Here is a 14,987-nt window from a genome sequence, read left to right on the forward strand (position 1 = left end):
TAAATCTAGGATTTCTTTTTGAGATCCTTAACTATTAAGTCTTCAAAGAGCCAGTTTCTAAATAAGGTCATGTTCTGAGGTTTTTGGGGACACCTCAACTCACAACAGTCACCTGGGTTACAGTGTGGTCTTTCCAACACCATCTTCTGACAGGTGTCTGACCTCAGCAGGCACGGAGGGCTCTCCTCTGCTGTCTGGGTGTGGGGCGAGCCCTCAGTGCTTGGTGCTCCACTGAGTGGGTGCTTCTGGGAGTGACGCCAGACCCACCCAATGCTCAGTGCACATGTATGCAACATGGGCTCTTGCACGTGAACCCCTACCACCAACCAATGTGATAATTATGCTGGCTGGTTTTCTGTGCCTTCTCCATCCCAGCGTCTTAATCTCAGTTGTTTGGTGGTCCTCACTCTGTGCCAGGTGCTGTTATAAGCATTTTACCTGTAATTTCTCATTTAATTTTCATAGCGACCCCCTGAGGTTGGGACACCCAACAGCTCCACTGTGTATACACAGAGACGCTGTTGTGCAGAGAGGTTACGTCACTTGTTTGGTCAGCTTCAGGGTAGGGAGTTGAACTGGCTCTAGTGTCTGTGCCCTTAACCACTGTGCTGTATTGCTTCTCGTTAAAAATATATTCTCATTGTAAAAAAATACAAACGTATAAGCATCTCCTTGACCATGTTCCAATCTCAAACCACCCCACCACCAGGTAAGCTCTGCTATCTGTTTGATTTCATGCCATTTCTCCTAGACGTTTGTTATGTGTTTGCATATATTTATATGTCTACACATAATTATAAAACTTCATTCTGTGGGATGAATGAATGGGTTAAACTATACAATATGTCACAGTTTGGTTTTCAATTAATCATATGTTTTGAAGAGCCTTCCATATCTGTAAGTGTCTTTTTCTTTATTTTCTCTGGCTGCTGGAACAATTCCATGGTATGCGTGCATCATATCACATTCTATTTAACCATGTCCCTCTGGGGAATATCAGTCGCTTGACTGTGTTAAAACCTTGATGAGTCTTCTGTGCACGTTCACAAGTAGTTATGTAGGAATGATCACAAAAAGTAGATTTTCTGGGTCAAAGTAGTCATACTGTCTTGAAAACTTCAGTCTTAGCTAATTGATTGATTGATTGATTGACTTATTTTCTGAGTGGCCTCCTGGTGCAGAAATACCTAGTTTCCTACACTGGCTCTGATAATTGCCAGCTGTGTGAGCTTTGGCACATTAAATAACCTCTTTGAGACTGCCTTCCGGAATTTCTTTGAGAATTGAGTGAATTGACTTAGGAAAAGTGCCCAGCACTCTAGGAGACAGATAATAGGGTTTTTATGAAATATTGATTCTTTTCCCATTATCTCTTTCATTTTCCTATTTTCTGGCCTGTGAGATTCCCTGTCCTGTAGTCCTGGTGTGTGACAGGTTTAGCAGATCATTTATCACTACCAGGATAATATGATGCTTAAAAGCTAAGCATCCTGGATTTGAATTCCCTCTCTGCTAATGGCCCACTGTGGGACCTTGGAGGAGTTAATTAACCTCTTAAACAGACTTTCCCACCATCCTGCATCTTATTCCTCTGACCCCACATCTCACCTGAGGGCTTGCCTTTGGATTTGGGAATCCCTGCAGGGACGCCCAGAGGCACATTGCTTTAGCAAGTAACAGTAGACTGTTCTGGAATCACTAACTGTGGAACGCCTTGGGCAGAGATCTCTGGGCCTCAGTTTCCTTTTCTGAAAAATTAAAAGACTGCATTACATGATCTATCAAGTTTTTGGACATGGTTAGTTTGGGCCTAATGTTAAATTTAACAGAAACAAAGCAGAGGTTCTGTATTATTTTAACTCTTCCCTGTTTTTGAAATTATTAGTCAACAGGCAAAGTGTGTTCACCCCATCTCCAGTGTTTGCTCTCTCTCTCTCTCTCTCTTTCCTTCCCACCCCTCTCCCTCCCTCTCTCTCCTCTACCCCCATCTCTCCCTCTCTTCCTTGATTCTCTCTCTCTCCCTTCTTCTTTGTTTCTCTCCCTGTAAGTCCATCTCCCTCTTATTCTCTCCCTCTCTGAGTCTTTCTGTCTCTTTTCCTCACTCTCTTGTTCTTTTCCTTCTATCTCTTTCTCTCTCACTGTCTTTCTGTTTTGCTTGATGCCTGCCTCCATCTGTATCATGCCCTCTCTCTCCCTCCCTTGTTTCCTCCCTCTACCTCTGCACCTCTCTCTGTCTTGCTCAGAATGTTCTCAGTTAAAAAATAAATATTAGCCACCAGTTTGTTTTTTCACCCAATTCACAGTGACTATTCCTGGTAGAAATAATTAACACAAATTAAACTCACAAGAGTTGAAAGCACACAGGGTGAAATTTGTTATTGACTAAAAATCTATAGATGCCTCAAATCTTCTTGGTCAATTTTTGATCTCTGCACAATTTTGACCCAGGAGCATAGGACTTGATGGAAATAATAACCACAAAAGAAAAGTCAATATAGCAGAAGTTATAAATCAGTAAAACTTGTGGTTCAAATGCTGATCAATGAATCAAAGTCTTATAAATTTAAACACTAAAGAATTGATTGCACTGAAAATAGTCTCAAAAAAAAAAAAAAAGGAAAGAATTTAACTATGCTATGTAAGACATCAATCTAGGAATTAAATTAGCTTAATGGAGTTTGCTCTGAAAAATGCTTCCTTATTGAAAATGCATTAAACTTTGTATTCACAAACTAGAGTCAAAGTGTGATTCTAAGCCACTTTCCTAAAGCCAGTTTTAGACCATTCCATGCTGATGGCAGGTGTAGTTTCTGTGGATGTGAGTGTCTCTTGCCTAAGCAGAGGCATGCAAAGGTTGTCATGTCTCAGTGGTACCACTTCTTGGGCCCATGAATGCCCTTCACCCATTAATAACCCTGTTCTAGGTGCTTGGTGATGGTCTGCATCACTATTGCTTCCCTGACCAATGCAGTCCTCACTGCCTCAATGACCTCCTGGATTTGCACCAGAATCTGCAGTTTATAGAACACCTTCACTTCCATTTTCATCGATCCAACAACCAGCCCTGTGAGAGAGCTGTTATTCCCCCAGCTCACAGATGAGAAAGCCGAAGCTGCAAGAGGTCTCAGAACTACGCCTCATTTGTGGAGCCAACAGAAGTGGACCTGAACCCCATCCACTGTTCCATAGTGGCCTGCACGTGCTGACTGGCTTAAATCACTGGGTGATGTGTTTCTCTTCCTAGCAAGCTTCGATGTGACCTAAAGAAATTACATTCAGTTATCATCAAAGAGATGTTTAATTTTCAGTAACACTTTAAACTAGACCTCCAACATACACACACACACACACACACACACACACACACACACACAAGGAGGTTTCATTAATTCATCAGAACAAGTCAATGTCTTGTTAAAGGCTTCTTGAATGTTAATGAATGAATAATTAACTTTAACTATATAATTAGCCTTTAAATATGTTGGGACCCCCAGAGAGCATCTGAAAACATGTATAAGGAGATGAAGAGCTAAAACCAGAAACTTTTGATTAGGAAATGTCAAGCTACTTCACAATTCAAGTTCCCACTCTCAAAGGGACCATGGTCTACCTTTGTGTTAGGGGAATCAGATTTGCGCACGAACAGTTTTGGAGCTAGAGTGAACCTTCAGGCCATCGCACAGGTGTAAGAAAGACCAACCGAAGTAATAGGATCAGATCTACACACTCCAGCAAGCTGTAGCAGCTCTTCAGAGTTGTTGAAAAATTGGGCAGGAAGATGCCTGGTTAAAGCAGCATGGGGTGCAGGTGAAAATCTTTCTCACTTTGCTTCTTTGCAAATTTGCTGAAAGGTTGTCTTATTTCCCCCTCTCATTCTGAATTACTGTCATTTGTAATCATTCGCTCTCATTGCGGACTGCTGGTGACAGGGAGAGGATGACAGCGCCCACACGGCAGGGGGTGGGGATGTCATGAAGCCAGCACAGCATTCTCTTCAGGCTCCCATTCTGTTTCAGCCCTCATGTTGGGGAGCCCAGGTGCCATTTCACTTGTCACAAGTGTTTGGAAAAATAATCAGCCTTCTGTAGGGAGTAGAGTTGGGTTGAGCAGGGGCTCTGTCCCTATCACAGGTCTCTGATCCTTATCTTTGAGCCTCCTCTGCCCAGTAGGAGAAGCACGTAGCCAGTGACAGCCATGTAACCTCGGCAGAAGCTGGGAAGGCAGGAACAAAGATGATTTCCTCTTGAAAAGCAGAAGAAAATGCAGAGCAGAGAAGCATACTGGGTTCCTTACCTGTGAGCCCTCATGCACCCAGCTGACTGCTGTGAGTTCTGAGAGCCTCTTTCCCCCAGTGCCAGCCTTTCATCTCTGCGATGTTCCAAACCCAGAGCTGCCAATTACCATGCGGCAGCCTAATATATCCCTCTGTCTCCAGCAATCACAACTCCAGTCCCCCAAGCGCTTTTGGTCTAAATAGGGCTTCAGTTCCAGATAGCCTTTTCCTCTTTCTTACCTTTACCTTGAACAAGAAGCTATGGCCATCTATGCCTAAACATCTCCTGAACAAATGGACCAGAGATGTTCTATGTGAAGTCACTCCAGACCTTACACAACTATGCATCTGTTGAGAAAGAGACACAAGAAACTGATAAAACAAAAACAAATGAATAAACAACAACAAAAAAAAAACCCACTAAACCTTTAAAAATTCTATTCTGGTCTTACCCTTGCTTTCTTTTTTATATCATTGAGTTTGATTTAAAGCTGTAATCCCCAGTCCAAATTTTATAAGTAATAGAGCTGCCTTATTTATTTCACAAGTCTTATGGATCACATGGTGGCAGTGGTTATTTTGTGGCCTTTGGTATCAGACTGTGCTAAGTCCAAATGCTGCTTTGACACTTCTAAGCTGGGTGGTGGTGTAGAGTCACTTTACCTCTCAGTGACTTTGTGTCTCCTCTCACAATGGGGATGGCAGTAGTATGTAAATCTACATACTTAGAAGGAGTAATGGACATGAGATAACACATATAAAATATTTAGGACTGGATTTGTCGCATAGAATGCATAAAATTTGTGAGTCCCTTTGCCATCAAGTCTGAGGTTGACTGGATGCATTTGTGTGTGATTGTGCACATTTTACTTATATAGCCTCACTTTATTCCCAGCATCCCACAAAGGTCAGTTATTGTTCACTCCTTACTCAAACACTTTGACCACAAATCTCACTCTTGAGAATGTCAGTGATTTTTCATTTTTCTTTTTAATGATGGGAATATTTTTCTTTAAATGGAGAAAAAGATTTGTTGTGAAAAATGGTAATGATTGCTAAAATCTGTGCTTCATGATTTAAACCACAGCTGGACATGTCTCATGTGGTTGCCAGGTACAGTTTCAGATTGCCGGCCCTGAAATGCGTCACCATGGGGTGGGTTAACAGGATGGGGAAAAGTTTCACCCCATGAACACCAACATGTGGCCTTAACATTTGAATGCCCCTGTGCACACATGTGTGTGTATTTATGATTATTTTTTGAGGAATTGAGAGAAGAGAGGCTTAGAAAGTCTTAATAAAACCCAGGTTCTTGGCATCTCCGTGGTAACTTTGATATGTGAAGTAGGAACATTGCAAGCACCCAACTTCACCAAGAGGAGAGATGCCATCCATGACCTGAAGTCTTCAGAAAACACGTGTTATCCAGAGTCTCGGCTTCCCTATGAAGAGCACCAGAGGTAATTATTAGCTTGCAGCATTATAAGATGCCACAGTTTGGTGAATTTCTCAGCAGTACCACCAACCATACAAAAGAAGGAAGTGACTTTCCTGAGGATGCACTATCATCTGAATCTGGACTAGAACTCAGCTATCTTCTACCTACTGACCCACTGCTCCAGTCACGCACCTCCTATAGCCCCCTATAGCCGTCACACACAAATCAATCTTTTAAAACTCCCCATCCCTTATTTCCACAGGTCTCAGTGTTGCTCGCTGTGGAGAAAGGCTGTTTCCTCTTGGTTTGTCAGCACTGGTTTGCCATCACCATTGACAATGCCCAGTTTTCTTACTGTTCTGCTTGGATGATCTGATCCCCTTTGAATACTCTTAGAGTATAAAACCGTGTCTCTAATCCTAAATTTTTGGATAAAAGCTTCAGGGTCTTTCTGTTGGTGAGATAAGCCTTGTAGTCTCACCCTACCTCTAACCATTACAGAAACAAAAAATTTAAAATGAAGAATGCCGCTGTAAACCTTCCAAACAATCTGTTGCCATAGGGAGTCCTCAGCAGCTGTCTCTGAAAGGTTGCAGCATTTACATCCTCTCCCTGCCACTGTTATTTTTCTTTGCTTCACTGTTTTATGTTTTTGTGTTAAAGAAAGGCAGTAAAGTTGAGAAAGTGCCAGGAAGTTAAGTGATCTCTGATTTCATTTTCCTACCTACTTTAGAAGTGATTATTCATCCCCATGTTCAAAGGTGATAATTCCAGCCTTGTTAAATAACTTTAAAAACTGGAAACAATATGCACCCCTGCTAATAAGGATCTAGGTAATGAATGAAGCACAGGGATGCCATTGAGGGGGTTACATGGTGCTCGCCTTTTGGGGGGTGCTGACTGGTAGGGGCATGCAGGACTCCTAGGATGATGGTGTTCTATACCTTGATCTGCGTGGTGATCTCAAGGATGTGTACATGTGCCAAATTTTATCTAACACTTTATTTCATATAAGTTATACCTCAGTAAAAATAAATGTATCCAAAAGAAGTACTATGTTTGTTGACATGAAACATGTTCACTATGTGTGGTATGAAATGAGAAAAGAAAGCAATTTGTGAAATAGTTTGTGTGGTATAATCACATTTGGGGGGTTAAAACAAAGGTTGGCAAACAATGGCTCATGGGCCAATCTGTTGTTGTAAACAGCCTTTTAGCAGAACAGAGCTGAGTTCATTCATTTATGTATTATCTATGGCTGCTTCCGTGCTGTGTGTTAGTTCCTAGGGCTGCCATAAAACATACCACATATTGAGAGGGTTAAACAACAAGATTATTTGTCACATAGTCCTGGAGCCTGGTAGTCTGTGATCAAGGTGTTAACAGGGCCATGCTCCCTCTGAAGGTGCTAGGAAAGGGTTTGTTCCAGCCTCTCTCCGAGCCTCTGGTAGTTCCTAGACTGTGACAGCATCACTCCAACCTTCACATGGGGTTCTCCCTGTGTGTCTCTGGCCAGATTTCCCCTTTTTTATAAGAACACCAGTCAGATTAGATTAAGGACCCGCCCTATTCAGTATGATCTCATTTTAACCAGTAACACCTACAATGACCCAATCTGTAAATAAGATCGTATTTTGAGGTTCTGGGGGTTAGGACTTCAACATATGAATTCTGGGGCGGGGGACACAATTCAGCCCATAACATGTTTCAACAGCAGAGTAGAGTAGTTGCCTGCCCACAAAGCTTAAATAATGATTATCTTATCTTTACAGGAGAGTTACCAACCCCTGTTTTAAAACATGTGTGTGTATATGTGATTCTGTGTATGTGTGTACGTGCATAAATTTGGAAGGTTGTTCACCAATATGTTAGCAGAGGTTGCCTCTGAGTTATGGAGTTATGGACAATTTTAATTTTCATTATATTCTTAATGTTTTCTATTTATTTGGGTTTCTAAAAACTATTATATAATCATTTTTATAATGTAAATACACAGTAAGCATGTTTCTTTGGGGAGGAAGAAACCTTATTTTTATTTAGTTCCCCTCCCCTTCCTGTGCACCAGCACTGAATCCTCCTGCCTGTTAATAGTTTACTTGGTTCTGAAGCAACTGTTCTAAGTAGACTGCTGTTCTCCACTGTTGGGAGTGCTAAAGGCAACACTTCACAAACCAGCAAAATCAACTGTTTACTTACTTGGGCATAAGGATTCTCATGTTTTTATTTAGCTTCTTTTTGTAACTTGGAGAGAAAAGGTTCTGGCTTTTACCTCCTCATTAAAAATAGATCGCTTTATGATGAGAAGATGGAGCAGCCATGAGTCACCATCTCCAGCATGAAATAAAGTGTGTGGTGTGGGATCAGCCCTCGGGATCTGGGCCCCAATACAGTACTCTGCCACTCCCATGACCCCCTGGTTTCTTGTTATTGCAGGAAACTGGACGCTTTCATCTATGACGCGGCAGTCTTGAATTACAAGGCTGGGCGGGACGAAGGCTGCAAGCTGGTGACCATCGGGAGTGGATACATCTTTGCCACCACTGGTTATGGAATTGCCCTCCAGAAGGGCTCCCCTTGGAAGAGGCAGATAGACCTGGCCCTGCTGCAGTTTGTGGGTGATGGTAAGACCTTGGGTGGGCCCCTCCTTTGCAGGACTTGAGACCCTTGCACTTCCTGTTATCATTGGCTTTCCAATGGATATTTGCATGATAAACTTGCACACTGAAATTATTTGTTGTGTGCCTATCACATGATACCATGGTTCTTTGGGTTTCTTATAATGGAACCAGTTATAGATAACTACATTCTTTAAAGGAACTTATTTCAAGGATGCAGAAGTGTCCTTCTCAGTGAATTTTGGAAAGGGTTGAGATTTAGAGGAAAAACAGCAACTAGGGCAGTACTGGGGCCTCAGTGGCACGGATTCACGGGTTCTCTCTCTGCAGCGGTGGTTCTCAAGAGCAGGAAGGATTTTTCCCCTCAGGGGGGCACTTGGCTATGTCTGGGGACATTTTTGATGGTCTGTTACTGGCATTCAAAGGGTAGAGGCCATGGATGAGGGATTCTGGCAAACATCTTACCAGGTCCAGCATAACCTCCCCACCATATCTCAAAATGGAATTATCTGACTCCAAGTGCTAGTAATACTAGAGCTGTGAAACTGAGCTCTGGAGAACTGACATTACATAACTAGCTTAAGATAAGACCCCATCTCTTGTCTCTCTATTCTAAATTTCGAATTCCAGAGAAAGAATTCTTGGCACATTTTGGGTCAAGGACTCTTTCCTGGACCCATCAGATGTGAATAAAAGGTGGGGTTATATTGTAGTAACACAACAGCTCCTGTTACTATCTCATGAAGGAATGAAAGAGAAGCAATTTCTAGAAAAGGAATAGGGAGTAGAAATCTCATGGATTTTCTCTACAATCCACTTTTTGACTTAATATCATGCAAAAACAAAATGCCTTAATATCATGCAAAAACAAAATGCTTCCACCCTCAAGGGGATTACAGTGTAATGGGATTTTGGCACTCATGGAACCACAGAGCTAATTGGGTCAACTCTGTGTCCAGCAACGTTTTCTTCTGTCTGTCCTTCTCTGTCTTCTAGCTGGTGATTTCACCACAGCTTGTTCCATGGCATCATTTTTAGAGTCCTGTTGTGGCTCAAAGGGCCAGTTCATTTTGTTTTGAATTGCCAGCACTGAGATAGGAAAAACAAAGCCGGCAGATATGGCAGATTAACCCTGAACACTTGAATAAGTGTGAGTAGGGTACAGACACTCAGAACATAGGGCAGAATCTGTATTCAAAAACAAGTGGAGGCTACAATCAGAGTGATTATAGAATATGCTATGCCTGTCTAGAGTCAGGGGAGGAAAATCTTGGAACTACCTGACTAGATGGCATTGAAATGGGCAGAGGTTAGTGCAGAGGGTTAGTGTGAATTTGAACCAAGTATATAATTCCTTGCAGCTCCTCCTCCTTTTTCTTCTTTCAGAATTGAACCCTAGATTCTCACAGTGCTATCAAGAAATGTAAATGTGCTTCAGATTTAATTCCCAAATAAGAACATCTGATTTTTTTAAATTCATTATAGGACTTTTGCTTGTACCTTCCTCAGATCACAGGCCATGTTCTCTGCTGTGTCATAGTGCTTTGTGGCTGTGCTGGCCAGCTATTGCTGTAAAATATTTGAGGCATACAACAATAAGCATTTGTTTTTGCTCATGGGAGTGCAGGTTGAGTGGAGAAGCTCTGCCTCAGGCTGTGATGGTCACGATGACTCTACTCCCTCTGCAAACTCATGGATCAACTCTGGTCTCTGCTCCATGTGTGCTTATTTTGGGTCTCAGTCTGAAAGGTCAGCAGCTATCTAGGAGAAGCTCTTTTCTTGGCTATGTCAGAGTCACAAAAAAGAACACCTAACTGCACACGTACATTTCAAGTATCTGCTTTGTCACATTCACAGCTACTAACACCTTTCTGTCTAAAGCAAGTCAGATGGCCAAGCCCAAGGTCAAAGGATCAGAAGTGCATTCAGGAGTTTTGGAGTTTTGGAGTTATATGACAAGGGGTATAGACACAGAGAAGCATGAAGAATTGGGGCTAATCATTCTAGCTACCACAGTAGTTGCCTAAGCAACTCTACATGGGGTGAACTAGTCAGTAAACAAGAGTCTTGTTTACAGGCAGCAAACACAACAAAATACTGAACATAATAGATAACTGGTCAGTGAAGAATCTCATGAATAAATACATACATGGATCAATGATTAGTGTTGGAATGTGCTTCGTTTGATGGGAAACTTTTAAATATGATGGATAGATGTCAAATAATGAATTCTAACTCTACTCCTACCTACTATTGCTGTCACTATGCAGAATCTGTTATGAAACAGCCACATATTTAGGGAATAGAATATGCCAATTATCATACTGGATACATTACATGTGTTCTTTAATTTAATATTCATAACAATCTTATGAAGTGAAATATTGCTTACACCCCTTTAACAGAAGAGAAAACTGAAGTTTAGAGAGCTTGCGAGTCCCCTACCTAGTCAGGGGCAAGGCCTCTATTTAAGGGATGTTACTGTAGAAGGGGGTCAATTATGTAAGACTCCCATTACATTTAATTCTCTAAGACGTCTTTTAAAGTTGACTAATTAGACACTTGAGATTTATAGATCCTTCAGGAAGAAGTAATTTATGCATATGTGAACCAAATCTATTGTCCCATTTATAAATAATTCTGCAAAAGAGGTGATTTTCTTAGCCTCATCTGTGAGTGACTATAAAAATATTTGCCTGATATGAGGATGAAATGAGACAATGCATGTAAAGAGCTTAGCTAAATAGTACCTGAAAACAGAAATGGTTCAATAAGTGATAACTGTTACCATCACTATCACCAACACTATTATCATCGCCATCATCACCACCACCACTACCATCACCATCATTATCATTACCATCATCATTATCATTACCACCATAATTAGCAACACCAACACCATCATCACCGCCATCACCATCTTTCCCCTCCTCCTCTTCCTCATTATCATTATCACTGTCTATGTACAACACCTCCAATACTCAACACACGTTATTTAGTATTGTACTGGTGATAACATGGTCAAGTTAGTATCATGGAAACAACAGAAAATGTCCTCTTTTTGGCAAATAAAAATAAACAAATAAAGGCATTTTGATAGGTCAGAGACATGTTTCTCGTATTAGCAGAGCATCTAGATTCTTATAAATATGTTCTGGCTCATTGCTTTCCTGGTCAGACTGTCAGAGTTGGGAAATGTATCTTCTCAGCTTCATCTTTAGAGACCATCTGGAGGCAAAGACATTGGAGAGAAAATGACATTGCTCCAGAGTGCATCTTAACATCTTCACGGAAAGCCATGTCTAATTCTGAATATCTCTCTAGGAGTAAATACATAAATTAACAGAGCTGCATAAATATTTCACTTATCTTATGCAACTTCAGCAGGATTAATTATGCTCTAAAATTAGACCTGTAAAGAGCACAGTTTGAGCAGTACCTAATTATTATTCATTCTCTAGAATGGAGTGTTTATCTCTTGTTATAGAGTAGCTTTGGTGGACAATTACGAGTGTAATGAGTGTCAAAAGTATAAAAAACTTTCTTAATGAGCTGTATAAATACAACCTTTGAGTAGGGTGTTTGGTTATTGGGAGAACCTCTTATGTGAAACCTGCAAGGCATCTCCCTAGGAAAAGGGCTACCCATCTGCCTAAAGAGATACATAGGGTCCCAATAAGACCTTACTTTCTTTTTTCTGTATAATCATTGTGTCCTTTCTGAAATAGTGGAGTGCATCATGGGGATCTTTGCTCTCAGTAGTTTAGTAACAATATTCATAGGTACTTTTTAGCTTTGATCATGAATATCTAACATTTACTGAGAAATATACCTTCCTAGGCACTGATGTTCCAAGAAGGAAATGTCATAGTCTTTTTCTTTTTTCCTTCTGGGAACTTACAGTCCAGTTGATGGGTTAAAATATCTAATTTCAAAATATGAACATTTTAAAAAATCTTCACCCAAGGACATGCTTATTGATTTTAGAGAGAGAAGAGGGGAGGGATGGAGAGAATCCTCAACGTGACAGAGAAACATTAATGAGTTGCCTCTTGCACATGCCCGACCAGTGACCAAATCCACAACCTAGGTATGTGCCCTGACCAGGGATTGAACCTATGACTTTCTGGTTTATGGAACAATGCAATGCTCCAACCAACTGAGCCATACTGGCTAGGGTTGACTGTATTTATAATAACTCATATATATGAAGTAATATACACATGTGTGTGTGTGTGTGTGTGTGTGAGTGTGTGTGTGTATTCTTAGGTGTCTTGGGTAGGTTAGAAAGTAGTCAAGGGGAAATATGAGATAAACAATTTTTTTAATGGAGGAATTAAAAGTACTGAAAAAGTCACAAGGAAAATGAGTGCAGTGAGGTTTAGACAAAGAATAAAATGGGCCAGAGTTAATAGAGCTTCATTCATTAACTTATTCAGTGACCAGCAAATATCTGTTGGTTACCTGGTATCTCTCTAGCACCTAAAAGGTAACACTTGAATGAAAACATAAATATTGAGTAAATCTGGAGCCTAAAAATGACACCTCTGTCTTCAAAGGGGAGGTTGAATAGGAGATCTCATAGGTCCTACCAATTTCATTGATTTTGTAACTTTTTATGTGACTCTGGGATTTGAAGAGAAAGAAAGAAGGAAGATTAGAGAGCTTAACACTCTTTTGATGTATGCAGCCAGTAAAAAGATATTGAGGAGAACAGATTGTATAATAATATTATTCAGAAGCAAGTAGAGCTTTAAAAAAAAGGAAGAAAATGATTGTTTTTGAGCTCACACTCAAGTACATCACAAATGATTTTAGTAACTCTTCGTATAACATTCTGATATTAGTATCTCCATTTTGTAGACCAGGAAAATGAGGCTCTGTTAGGTTAAATGAGCTACAGCAGAGCTTCTCAAACTCTAACATGAGCAGGAGTCACCTGAGGATTATTATTTCAGCAGGTCTGGGGAGGAGTAGCCCAGGACTCTGCATTTCTGATAAGTTCCCAGGTGATGTTGATGCTGCTGGTCTATGAACAGCACTCTGTATAGATTGTAAAACTGAACCCTGTTTATGTGACTGCAGTTCTGATAATCTTTCCATTAAACCATGCTAGTGGCCAGATCACCTTAGTTACAAGTAATATGCTTTAGCATGGACAAGCATTTAATCTTCCATTTTGTACTTTGCTCACTTTTCATGGTGTTGGTTTATTTTCAAACTCAGAAATATATTACTTGTCCATGTTTGAGACATTACTAGTCTGAATTCATTGAACAAATAATATTAAATATATGTAGTTACCATATATTATTATAAATTATTTATATGGTATATCCTGTTGTACTTTACATCCTATTTAGGTATATGTGATAGATATCATATGTGAAACACTTGAAAGATGTGATACATATATCTATTGTATTTCGGCAGCCGTCCATCTCGAGAGACGATGGTGTAGCTTCTTAAGAGTCTATCTGCACCGCTGAGAATGGCTGTGCAGTCCGACTCGGGAGTGACACGGTATCTGTCTCCTCCCGTGTTGAATCGACATCTTGCGATGATGCTGGAGTGTCCTCTCCAGTGAAGCTGAAGCTACAGAGCCTGGGCAGGGTGATATGGAGGGTCTGCTGTTGCCCATGCAGCAGACCCCCCCTGTCTTCGCAGCTGAAGGGTCCAAGGGAAAGACAGAGTCAATACAGCTTGGTTTCAGGTGCGCCGCAGGAGTTGCCGGTGTTGACTACAACGTCAAACCGCCTTAGGGACTCTGGCTCCGGATTTTCTTTCGGGGTTTACTCCCTTAGCCTTTCCCCTGAAGAGGTATGCCGCAAGGCAGCGGAGGTTTTTTGGAGTCAGAGTTTTCCTTCTCTGATGTGCCCTGACTGGAAGATCAAACCAGCGACACTTAGCTCACAGGCCGACGCTCAATCCACTGAGCCAAACCAGCCAGGGTGTATCTATTGTATTAATATTTTGTTAAATAGGTGACCAACTCAACACATTTTGTGGGGATTCTCTCAGTTTTAAGACTAGCTAGTGACCCTAGTTATATCATACTGGGGCATATAAGGTAGATATGTATGAAATAGTTGAAGTATATTGGGTACCTATTCACTCCCTTTGTCCCTTTTGTCCTGCAAGTTTGCAAGCAATCATTTTAAAGACTCGTCCAGATTGGTAACAAATTGAAAGGGACGCACACTCTGCTCTTGTAGTAATATGGAATCTTGCTGCATTTGACTCCAGAGCTTTGGAAAGCACCGCTCCAGGATAAAGATGCTCACATGTCTTGGAGTGGGGGAGTGCTGGAGCAGGGTCCTTGGAGAGTCCTGCTCCCCACTTCCCAATGAGGCAATGTTAACATTCCTGGTTTCTTTATTTGTTGGCTGCTCTTCTACTGAAGCATGCAAAGTGGCTTTGGATGGCATGGGACCCCATGCTGCCAGCCAGGGTACAGAATGTTTGTGTGATTACAGAAGTTCTCTGTGTATCTAATTAAGATTCTCATAAATTGCTCTGAGCCACTGGATGGGTTGCTAATATCCTTAGCACTGCCCTTGTCCAGCTTCCCAGCTTAATATCTTTGGACTGACGTCCAAGTCTCTGAGAGAGCTGGACACCCTCACAGCTTGGGTAGTGATGACCACCAATGCCTCTG

The 14,987-nt window shown here is 41.2% G+C and overlaps 1 protein-coding gene across 1 annotated transcript in view; it reads left to right on the forward strand.

Moving 5' to 3' along the window:
• The window catches only part of GRIN2A (glutamate ionotropic receptor NMDA type subunit 2A), a 406,311-nt gene that overhangs the window by 364,528 nt on the left and 26,796 nt on the right, over positions 1–14,987 (forward strand). Inside the window, 1 exon segment of the mRNA XM_090277023.1 lies at positions 8,145–8,332. Within this exon segment, the coding sequence (XP_090133149.1) occupies positions 8,145–8,332 (188 nt within the window).

This window comes from Furipterus horrens, unplaced genomic scaffold (assembly GCF_987537825.1).
Source record: "Furipterus horrens unplaced genomic scaffold, mFurHor1.1.pri manual_scaffold_5, whole genome shotgun sequence".
Lineage (NCBI taxonomy): Eukaryota > Metazoa > Chordata > Mammalia > Chiroptera > Furipteridae > Furipterus > Furipterus horrens.